We start from the raw sequence: 11,404 nt of genomic DNA on the forward strand, positions 1-11,404 counted from the left end.
TTGTAGACCTTTTATTCTCTTAGGCTGTGTTTGGTATGCATTCTTGGAATACATTTTAAATCAATTTTTGCATTTTCGGATGATAAAAACAATCTAATTTTATCATCCAAGAATGCAAAATCGACTTAGAATGAATTCCAAGAATACATTCCATCCAAAAAAAAATAAATGGGACTGATGGCAAAATTATACTTTTATGCATACAATAATTTTATAAGAGCAAAGATGTAGCAAGGCAATCTTTACCAGCAAACCATTTAGCCATATAGGTTCATGGCTGGGGCAGAATACTTTAATCACCTTTCTTATTACATATATATGTACATCTTATGGTTCTCATAGGATCCGATGCTGACCCGATGCGCGTGTATAGGTGTGTATGCACGTGCCCGGTGGACTAGTTGGGCCGAAGGTCCGGACACCCTCGTTGCCCAAAAAAAAAAAAAAAACCATCACTCCCACTCTCATATTACTCAAAAATTTATGAGTCTCAGTTCCATTAGGACTTAACATATGAAATTATTAATGCTTACCTTTAGAGGATCTTGCATAACCCATTTGTTGCCGTGAAGACTTGCCGGAATATTCAAAAGGTGTTTGAAATCCAATGTTCTCCACAGCTCCAATGGTCTTGAACAACCGGCGCTTGTTCAGTTCCTCCACCAATGTCCGATGTAGTAACTGGCTCCGTACATCAATCAGATACCGGGAATCGAGCGCTCTTCTTAGATCACAGGAATTAGGGTCTTGCTGGGGTCTTGTACTGCAATGGCCTCTGCTTCTTCTTGAGTTTTCTTCAGGACAGAATCTTGTAGACTTTTGAGTGGCTACACTGGGGTGGTGGTGGTGGTGGTGTTCTTTTCTTCTGGGATTTATATCCAAATCACGGTCGTTGCCGGAGTTGTAATTCAGGTTGGAGTATTTGCCGGAATGTGCAGAGCTTTGAGAGCTGGTATCATCATCAAACCCTAAGTCTCCTACAGTTATCAACAATGGTTAGTAGCATTATTTACATTTTTTATATATTAATATTAATAATAGTTTTTAATAACTGTTAAGAAATATCCATGTACATTATATTTATAATATTTGTAATATTCATGTACTACACCTACTATTCTTATAATTCTGATAATAAAAGTGATATCATTGCTCGCAATGATGTTTTTCATGAACGCACCAAACATCTAGAGAATGATTGTCACTTTATGCGTTGAACATCTTGTTCATGTCACTCTTCGCCTAATACCAGTTACACATCTTCTTGTCAGATTGCCGACATCTTCACCAAAACTCATCTCCTAGGATGTTTTGGGACTCTCATTTCCGAACTCAAGTTGAGATCGTCTCTCTCACATTGAGTTTGAGGGGGGGGGATATGATGTGTACATACGTGAAACTCTATGAACGTAGAGCTATGTAATTGTAACTGTTTAATTAGGAGTTATTATTTGTAAGTGGGTTACATGTGAGTTATACGGTATGTGAGTTGTGATAACATGTGTAATTATTTAATAGTTATTTGTGATGGGGGGAGTTTTTAAGTTGTAGGTTATATGAAGTTGTCGTACTCATTGTAAACCTATTAAATAGGGATAATCTGGATTGAATTGGCAAGCAATGGAAATACCAAATTATCTCTCTTGAAATTATCTTGAGATGTGGACGCTAAGCTTGGTCCGTAAAGCCAATCCTATCTTTTTCTATTTTATCTCTTATCTTCCATCTCTACCCCCTATTCTCTCTTTTTTTCCCTTATTCTCTCCAAGATATCCATGTACGTATCAAGATATTAAGGAATACTTATGTACACTATACCTACCAAACTTGTAAAATCCATGTACTACACCTACCATTCTTGTTCACGCATACTGTACGTGTACCAGTGTACTATACATTATACTGTACACTCTTTAACCTATATATAGGTTCTCTCAGGCTGTGTTTGGTATGCATTCTGGATCGATTTCACATTCTTGGATGATTAAAACAATCATTCGAGAATGCACAATCGACCTAGAATGCATACCATACACAGCTTCAGTATTTTCTATGTCTTTGTACAATAGAAAACCTATACATAAGTTTTGAGGCCATGGGATCACACACACACACACGAAACCACTTTCAAATCTATCACAAAGCAACCTAATGTGGTACTTCAGTTTCCATGAAAACCAAAAAAAACATACCTGGAAGCCAGTCACAGCTGTAAACCACATCGTCAACATGAGAGTTGTGGGTGGAAGTGATAAGCCCTGACAGAGAAGCCTGGGAAGAAGAACATGAGGAAGATGAGTAGAATGGATGATGGGGTGGGGGTCCATCACCATCTTCATCATCATGGTAGCTGAAACTGTGTTGAACAGCATGGTCTTGTGGTGGGTCCCAGTCCTTCCATTTTGGGACTAAAGCTGAGATCTCCTCTTCGATCACCTCAGCAATCTCGGATGGCTCTCTATCAAGTATCTCCAACTCCTTAACCATCTCAGTTGCAACATCCAAGGGAGTGTCGTTTACAATGTCAAAAGGAAAAAATATATTCCTCGCACAACCTATATATGCCAATGAAATTAAAGGAACAATTTAGAATTTCAAATTATAACTATAAAACCAAATGTCACTACTAAGGCTATGTTTGGATGCCGAAAAAAAGAAAGAAAAGAAAACACATGTTGAGACAAAAATCATGATGATGCAATAATTGATTTATGTGTCTATATCAAACCTGGCTCTCTTCCAACCGTGGCAAGAACGGAAGGATCCAGTCCAGCTAAAACAGGGGTGGAGGGGGGGGGGTTGGTCATTTCGTAGGGGGAGGGGGCACCTATGAAATGACCCAAACACCTTTGTTTTGGCTGGGTTGGATCCTCTAGCTCCCTGCTGGAGGAGAGCCGAATTCGTCTATATCTCTTTCCTCAAACTAAAAATTCTTGGATTTTTTTCCCCTTTCCCCTTTTCTTGGCTTTCAAACATAGCCTAATAGAAAAGATTCAATACATACCATCTTTATCCACAATTTGTACTTTAAGAAAGATGGTGTCATCTTCAGGATTCATCTTGCCCTTGATTGTAATGTCTGTACGCCTTTTTGGTTCAGCGGGTGCTTCCTCAGCACCATCATCATCGTTTTCATTGTCATCATCATCATTATTGTCGTCATCATCATCATCTTCTTCTTCTTCAGTGCCATTGCCGTTTTCATCCTTTTCAAGGGTCACAGGAACTGGAACAGGCAATAACTCTTCTTGGTCGGACGCAAGGAAGTGATCGAGTAAAAGTTCTTTGGCAGGTAACCTCTTTGAGGCAGTCTTCAAGCACTTGCCGATAAAATCTTGGGCTTCCTTGTCATCGATCCGGTAGAATGCTTCGGGTAGCTTACCCTGAGAATATAAGAAAGTACATCTCGTTCAAATTAGTGGGGACGGGATTATGCTTACATGGGGCTTTCAAGACTTGCCACATAAGCAATTATTAGTGGGTCAATGTTTGAGCGGCATCCAATAAATTTTCATCCTCTCAAGTGTTGTGCAGTCCACCACACTAAAGAATCCAACCACCTAAAAAACATGGGCAGTGGCGTCTTTTTATCCTCTCAAGTACTGGGTGGACAGTTGCAGTCTTAAGTGTGGTGCAGTAGGCAATGCACCAGAGAAACCGTTTGGGTGTTGAAGATGGAGTTAGGATCCTTTCCAATGAGTTGGAGATCCCAATGAGCCATCCGACAGCTGGGCTAGTTGTGCGAGCATCAGGATGCAATCAAGTACAAACCCCGGCATGCCCAGTCAGCCCGGACATGATTCTCATTGGGCTCATTGGAGAGGATCCAGACTCGTCAAGATAGGCTTTATGGTAGGCTGCAACTTGGGCTCCAAGAACCCCCAAACCACCTGAAAATTCACGGCTTGAGCTGGGCTTTTAGCTTGTGTCTAGGATCGGGCTAAGAAATCCCAGCTCCAATCTAATTGTATCCTATTAGCACATATTTTGTAACTAATTAATCTTGATTGCAATAAGATTATAACCTTACTATTTTTGCCCTTGTCATATTCCTATAAAATTATTTTAGTCATGGGTAGGTATTGGGTAAAAAACGGTTTTCAAAATAAGTTGAAAGCTACTTATCATCATGTCATTTCCAAAATTGTCATTGTCCATGTGAAATGACAAGCTTACTCCTATATTAAATAATTTATGCCAATAAGACAAGGGCAAAAAAAGTAAGGTTACAACTTCTTAAATCACCTACTTTATATATGGGAAGCAGTTTTCTGTCTGGGAGTGTGCCCTACGCCAGCACTCCCATGTGTCTATCTCTCTCCTCCTTAAAATAAGGGGGCAGCGGTGTCTTTTCAAATGAGGAAGAGACAGATAGACTCATGGGAGTGCCAGCATAGGCCACACTCCCGGACAGAGAACTTTTTCCCTATATATATATATATATATTTGGAAACCAGGTTTTCTGATCGGACTTGCAAAAAACCTGATGACTTAAGTACAATAAATATGTATATATTAGTAGAAAATAAAAAGCATACATAGAAACAATATGAAAACATCATAAAAAAATAAATCTATTAATTTTTTGTTCTTCATTGAAAATTTGGTAGAAATTTTTTGAAGCTTCCGTTGTATATGTTATGAATTTATTGTTCATTAAGCTTTTTTGTTTATAATGTATAATGGTTTTTCAATGGGAAAAAAAAATGGAATCCTCCCCGTCAACCTCACCCTCACCCTCACCCTTCCCCCTCACCCCAAAAAAACGGTGGGGTTCATTCATGAAGACATATGTTATTGATTAAATCGATACATATTCTTTTTGTTGCACATGTTATACACAACTCCATTTTGTACATCATTTAGTATAGGAATAATTTGATAATCAGATGCAGAGACTGTCGGTTGTTAACTATAGACAAGTTCAGAGGGACAAAGGACTCGGGTTTTATTTTCCCTCAACGAACTATCAGACAAGATGATTCACCGGTTTTTACCATTTTACTCAAGTGGAATAGTTTAATGTGTTTTTTTTTTAATATAAATGATTGGACTTATCGAATTTGTTGAGACTCAGATGAAAAGACCAAGTTTCATTTGACTCGGATGAGTTGCAATCGAATCTCATCATTTTTTACCCTGTCCTAGTCTACATGACTCTTGACCATGTTTTCAAAAATTTAGACTTCAGTCAAAACCCAAATTTTCAACTATGATATATATACATGTTGTCACCAAGTAGGTGAACTAACAAGTTATAACCTTAATATTTGCCACTTGTTTTATTTTCAAAAGTCATTTAATGCATATTTAAAGTAGGGGTAAAAATGATTTCTCAAAAAATTGAAAGTCATTTAATATATATCCTATTTGAAAACCCCTTTTTACCCTTGCATTAATTAATGAATTTTGGGAATAAGACAACAAGAAATAAGGTTACAATATTATTGTAACCAAGATTGATTACAACAAGATTTTTTCTACTTTTAAGTTTAAAAGTCATAGTTGGAAAACCATGTGTTAATTGGGTGAATCGTCCAAGTGTTGTTAAAATTTTGGAAAACTTGGTCAAGAGTCGTGTAGACTAAGCCAGACTAAAAAATGACGAGACTCGGTAATAAATTGTCCGAGTCAAATAAGACTCAGAATTTTTACCCAAGTCATGACAAACTTAACAAGTTTAGTCGGTTTTTAAAAAACCATAATGTTAGTTTACTTAGTAATTGAGTTGAGTAAAAAACCCTTAAACTCAAAAAACATTGATATGTGATTCTTTGATTTCTTTCTGATTTTTTCATGTGTTCTATATTTTTTTTTTTTTTTTTTACTAATTATAATATTTATTATATTTTAAAAAAAAAAAAAAACATGACTCTCCATGATGTGTGACCAGCCGAGTTTCTTTAAAATACGAGTCTTTCAGAATATAAAATTTTTGTTGGTCCTAAATCACTTATCACATGATGAATTTAGCAACTACCGTGGTCTCCTAGTGAATGAAACGTTATGTATATTTTACTTAACTACGAACAACAAACACATCGTGACAAGAATGTCCTCATACGTGAACCTGAGCCAACCTTTGTGTCAGGCAGCTCTCCAGCAACTCCCAATCGCCCATGGAGTGTCCATTGAGGCATCTAATTATGGCTGGGCTGATTAGGTGAGAATTGAAATGTGTGCAGACACATATCCTGACGTGAATCAAGTCAGCCCAATCGTTGGATGTTCACTGGGCACTCCCTGGAGAGGAGCCGGATCCCAAAAGAACCACGAATCTTTCAATTTTAAATGCATCTGAGACGGGAGGGCTTACCGAAGTCACTTTCTTGTAGATTTGGGCCGGGTTGCAGCACTCACTATAGGGATAATCCCCTGTAAGCATCTCCAGAACACACATGCCGAAGGAATAGATATCGACAAGCTCATTGTACTCTTCTTCATAGAGTTCCGGTGCCATGAACTCCGGTGTTCCTAACATTTCAACCCAGAAGCTTTAAACCCCCAAAAAACACCCAAAAAAAAAATCTAGTAGCACAGAACAGATGGAGCAGAGAAAGAAGAGAGAGAGAGAGAGAGAGAGAGATGATTGCCTATGACGCTATGTGCCGGTTGGGAGCCACGAAGAATAGCTGCTAACCCTAGATCGCCAATCTTGACTTGTCCCAAATGGCCATTAACAAAGATGTTGTCACACTTGAGGTCTCTATGTATCACCGGAGGGTCGTGACCATGCAAAAACACAAGGCCACGTAGGATCTGGCGGGCCCAATTCTTTACAGCTAGGATGTTCACACGCTTGTACCTCTGTCTGTATCTGTATTCCATTGACACGTGGCAAATATTAGGTTACCCTAAGGATGAAATGATAAAAAATTAACTTTAAATTGCATGGATAAAAAAAATTTACTCTCTGAGGGTGCCTGAGGTGAACAATTCGGTGATGAAGTTGAAGGTTCTTTGATCGATGTTAATCCAAGAAGTGTAGTATCTGATGATGGAGTTGTGTTTGAGGGTGCTGAGGAGGTGCACCTCTGAGTAGAGTCTCTCCAATTCGTCTGGAGATCTGAAGACATCGTTGAGCTTTGCTTGGTTCCATGCCACCTCCATTCCCATTACCTCATCGAATGCTCTGTACACTGTCTTCATGGCTCCTTTCCCAAGTACTTCTTTGAACTGCATACAAGACAAAACATACTTAATATTTTTCATTTTTTCACAATTACATGGTCTAAGATTAATCACATGTCAAATTTCAGTCTAATTCAACTAAGGGGGAGCGCAAGGCCATGATCTCTCGAATTATCGTCTTAAAGCCAAAAAAATCGAAAAGATCTCCACTAAGCAAGGATCCAGATCCTCTATGGCGTGCTGCCCGTTGCGGCCTAAGCGACGTAGATTGAGCCGCACGCACAAAGACCGCCTTGCCCGAGCGGGGGTACGGCGGTCATTGCATGCGCGGCCCAATGTGCGCCGCACAGGCCGCTACAGGCACCTATACCGTACAGGATCTGAATTGACTAAGCAATGGGTGCAAAAGACATTCACATTCAGTTCTCTGTAGGGGCCACATACGTGCGATAGCCAATGAAAGCGCAAGTGCTGACATCTTGGGGGAAGGATTTCTGCCTTTCATGGGTGGCAGGGCAATCATTTCACCCAAACTATGTTTGGGTGTGGCCTGCATTTTGTGTTGACATATAATCTATGTATGTCCATGCATCTGTGTCGATACCCTAGGAATTATTGTACACTCTCCCAACATTAAGTTGAAATAAATGATTTAGATTAATAAAATGTAAAAATGAATGATTCAAATTTGTCTTGTGAGTTTAGGAAACATTACCATCCATTTACATGGATAATTATCAAAAAAAGAATGCTACTCTTTTTCACGATTATGGAACTCCACCTCAGCCTTTCTTTGGTTAGTGGAACTTTAAGGAATATGGATGTCTCGATCAGTAAAACATTATTTTTTTTTCCTAGTTATTTTTACTATTTCTAACAAAGAAACACATAAGAGCTTTCTAAGTAATTAGGACAACGTTCCTATTTCCACCACCACCACCTTTCAATTATTAAGCAAACTTACAATAAAGAGTGGTAGCAAAGATAATATATATAATTAGATGTTAGACCTAAAAGGTGGTAAAAAAAAGAAAAGGAACTAAAATCATACCAGCTCCACAAAAATTTGGGGATCCCTTGCACCACTACTTTTGATGCAAATATAGTGCTTGAAAAGCATTCACAATGTGTTTTGGTAAAAATATAATTCAAGAATTTTTTGGGTTTCATGTCAAACAGGAAAGAGTTTCCTTAGATGGGCAAGTCTAAAGAAGTTTTGGGATTCTAATTTTACCATATGGAAAAATAATGTAGCAATTTGATTTTTGGATATTCAGAAAATTGTATGAGTTGGCCTATGTCAATTCTCAGACTCAAAGTCAATCGTAGGTATTAACATATAAAGCCGAATATATTACCTATCATATGTATGTTCATACACCCCTTTGTAGTCCCTAAACGTTCTAATTTATTCAATACTTTGTTTTGCCGCATGGTCAACTTCACATTAGATAAAATCTTACATGTGAGTAGGAGACTTTTGGTCTACCTATCTATAAAATTTCAGCTACATTTGACCTATCATGTGCTAGAATTAGGTGCTCATCCATGGGGAAAGAAATCCTTTGTAGTGCCTTAATCTTGCGGTGCCCTGCAGTCCGGACCTAAGAGCTCGACCCATGGAAGAAGTGACATCCAAGTTTGATGAGCTCGAGAACAAAGAAGAAAAAAAAACTGGGTCAATCCAACTCGCACCGTTGGATGAAGCATCTTCCATGTGTTGAGCTCTAAGGCCCGAATTGCCAGGTGGCACTGCAAGAGTAAGGAATTTCTCCTCTGTAGCGCGATACATTGTGTAGTGCACTTCCAACAGGCTACAATGCTTGGGCACGTAGCCCAACACCCCACCAGTATGTTGGGCTACAGACCGTCGAATGATGCGCTACACACTGTGTCACACTACAGAGGAGCTCTACGCCTATTTCACATATCATAACCCCTTGCCGCCTTATGCCGTGCATAAAAACCGCCCCCCAAAACAATTTAAGAGCTAAAGTTTTTTGGTAAAATAAAAATCTACATGTTAACTTAGGTTGGTAAAAATTAATTTAAGGAATGGAAGTTGCCAGGGAGATGATTGAGACTGTTCTAGCACCTCAGAATCTATCCCCGAATATACAAAAAAAACAAAAGTGAAACGTATCTCCTTCTTCTTCTTCTTCTTCTTCTTCTTCTTCTAATTTCCTGTGCAATTCCCTACCATAGAACTTGCAATTCCGACTAAATTATTCTCTTCATTTCATTTATTTCCTTCTTTTCTTTAATTTGTAGATTGTCTTCTAATTAAGTATTTAACACTAAAAAAAAAAACAGAAATTATGGAAAAATAAAATGAATTTATGTTTTTCTCTCTATGTATGTGTCTCTGACTCAGAGAGATAGAGAAAGTAAACAAACAATTTAGATCCTCTGCTGCAGCAGTGTGGCAGGCGTGCTGCCACACACAGGCGGGGCGAAACGATTGCCCTATCCACCGCCAGATAACCTTGTACACAGGCCGCACGGGTTGGCAGTAGCAGAGGATCACGATAAACTAATGAGAAACATGTTCTTTTAGATTAAAAAACGAAGAAGAAAAAGAAATTCGATGAGATTGAGGAATTCAATAAGAACCGTAAAGAATCAAAACAAGAAAGTAGACTTTTTCCATAAAGTTCAGGAATCATGATTTGGGAATTAAAATCTTTAATCACTCAAATTCCATGGTTTCACCCATAAAAAAACTAAGTCCTGAAGCTTAGCCTGAGAATCTGATTCCACCACCCCCCAACTCCCCACTTGCCTCATGCCCTCACGCCCTCTCTGACTCCCGGGAAAAGAAAGAAAACAGAAAAAAAAAAATAGAAATTTTGAGAAAATAAAATTGTTTATTTCAGGAAATCTCCTTGAATCTCTCTCTGTGAGAAGTGACAGAATAAGAAGAAGAAATCAGTGAGGATGAAAGAACTTACACGTCCATATCGGCCGGTTGGATCGGTTTCAACGTAGCCAGAGTCTGCCATAGCTCCACCAACACGCTCTGCAACTCGCTCTTTATAAAAGTTCATTTCTTGGAATCGATCTCTCCGGCCAATAAGACGGAAAAAAAAAACCCCGCCTTTTTTCCTATAATCACTACACAACTAAGTTATAGATTTTGAAGAGGGAGGGAGGGAATTGATGAGAGGAATAACGGTTGAAAGGGGGTAAAGCTTGGGTTAGATCCTAGGCTTCCCTTCGTGAATTTCGTAGGAGAAAACACCGAACAAAAGCCAGAACAGTCTTGAGTAATCGATTCTAAGCATGATCCAAACCATCTCCACTACGGCACGTGAGAAGTCATATTTGTTAGCAACCATTTGAAAGAAGAAAAGTAAATCAAAAGCTGAGTGGAGGAGTGATTTGATTTGATTTGAATTGAAAAGATAAGAGCACAGAATGTGCTTGTGTTTTATGTCTCTGTGTCTTCGAGAGCGACAGAAACCCAAATGTTTTGATTTTTCTCCTTTTTTTTTTTTGCCCCTCAAAGAGCTTCGATTAATTGGGAATCTAAAGAGACTAACGAGACGTAGAGAGGGACCTTATCGATAACATTACTGGACTCCTGAACTTGAAGAATCTGTGGCTACGCTTTGTTAAAACCATTTGTGGATGACAGAAAATCCCTCACACAAAGAAAAGCGAGAAAGAAAGAGAGAGAGAATCTGATTAAGAGAGTTGAGAAAGATTTAAGAAAATGGAAAGTAGAAGAGGGAATTTGAGAGAAGGATAAGAGGAAGGTGAGGTAGAGGGAGAGATGTTATAAGAGACTTACTCACGCATTCACAACTGTTTATGTGGGGCCCAGGAAAGGAAAAACTGTAGCAACGCAAGCATCTCTCTCTTACGTTTGACATAAGAGTTTAGTCTCTATACGACTCTTTCACACTAGTGGCCAATAGATGAACGCGCCAAAGCATCTCAGTTTATGTCCCACAAATATTTGGAAAAAAATGGTAAAGAGTGGAAAGTGACATTTATGTTTTGACGTTAACGGCGTTTTCTTCAGATTCTTTGTAGGTTAAGTAGCCACTTGTCACCATCGGAGCGCTGATGACAATATGAGTCAACTCGGCTCGGGTGGATGGACCTTCAATGGCTCAGCTGAAGCCGCCAGCCCGTTATATATATTTTTAATTTTCTTATAACCGTTAGCTATTTTATGGAAAAAGACCGCCCCAGCCAAAGGCAAAAATCCCACGTCTATTGATCCTTTTGCACGTGCTTTCATTGGCCTCAACGTTGGTGCAAGGGC

General features: G+C 38.9%; 1 protein-coding gene across 3 annotated transcripts; it reads right to left on the minus strand.

The window, feature by feature from the left end:
* Window positions 1-469: 469 nt before the first annotated feature.
* On the minus strand, window positions 470-10,216 carry LOC122655669 (probable serine/threonine-protein kinase WNK5). Of its 3 annotated transcripts, XM_043849929.1 has the most exons (8): window positions 10,083-10,216; window positions 6,911-7,176; window positions 6,594-6,817; window positions 6,317-6,474; window positions 3,005-3,383; window positions 2,193-2,555; window positions 575-977; window positions 470-544 (listed from the first exon to the last, which is right to left on the minus strand). In XM_043849929.1, the coding sequence occupies exons 1-8, from the start codon at window positions 10,176-10,178 to the stop codon at window positions 523-525; spliced, it is 1,911 nt and encodes a 636-aa protein (XP_043705864.1). In that variant the 5' UTR covers window positions 10,179-10,216; the 3' UTR covers window positions 470-522. The 3 variants fall into 3 exon arrangements, with proteins under 3 accessions (XP_043705864.1, XP_043705863.1, XP_043705865.1); XM_043849928.1 differs by having other exon boundaries at window positions 470-977; XM_043849930.1 differs by lacking the exon at window positions 2,193-2,555 and having other exon boundaries at window positions 470-977.
* Between the last annotated feature and the right edge of the window lie 1,188 nt (window positions 10,217-11,404).

Source organism: Telopea speciosissima, chromosome 3, assembly GCF_018873765.1.
Source record: "Telopea speciosissima isolate NSW1024214 ecotype Mountain lineage chromosome 3, Tspe_v1, whole genome shotgun sequence".
In the NCBI taxonomy this organism is placed as follows: Eukaryota; Viridiplantae; Streptophyta; class Magnoliopsida; order Proteales; family Proteaceae; genus Telopea; species Telopea speciosissima.

Excerpts from the sequence above, each read along its gene's own strand:
- LOC122655669 (XM_043849928.1), bottom strand. The coding sequence starts at position 10,178 with ATGAACTTTTATAAAGAGCGAGTTGCAGAGCGTGTTGGTGGAGCTATG. Across the intron at positions 2,556-3,004 it reads ACAAATTGTGGATAAAGATG|GTTGTGCGAGGAATATATTT; the intron begins GTATGTATTGAA and ends TGGCATATATAG. Across the intron at positions 978-2,192 it reads CAGCTGTGACTGGCTTCCAG|GAGACTTAGGGTTTGATGAT; the intron begins GTATGTTTTTTT and ends TGATAACTGTAG.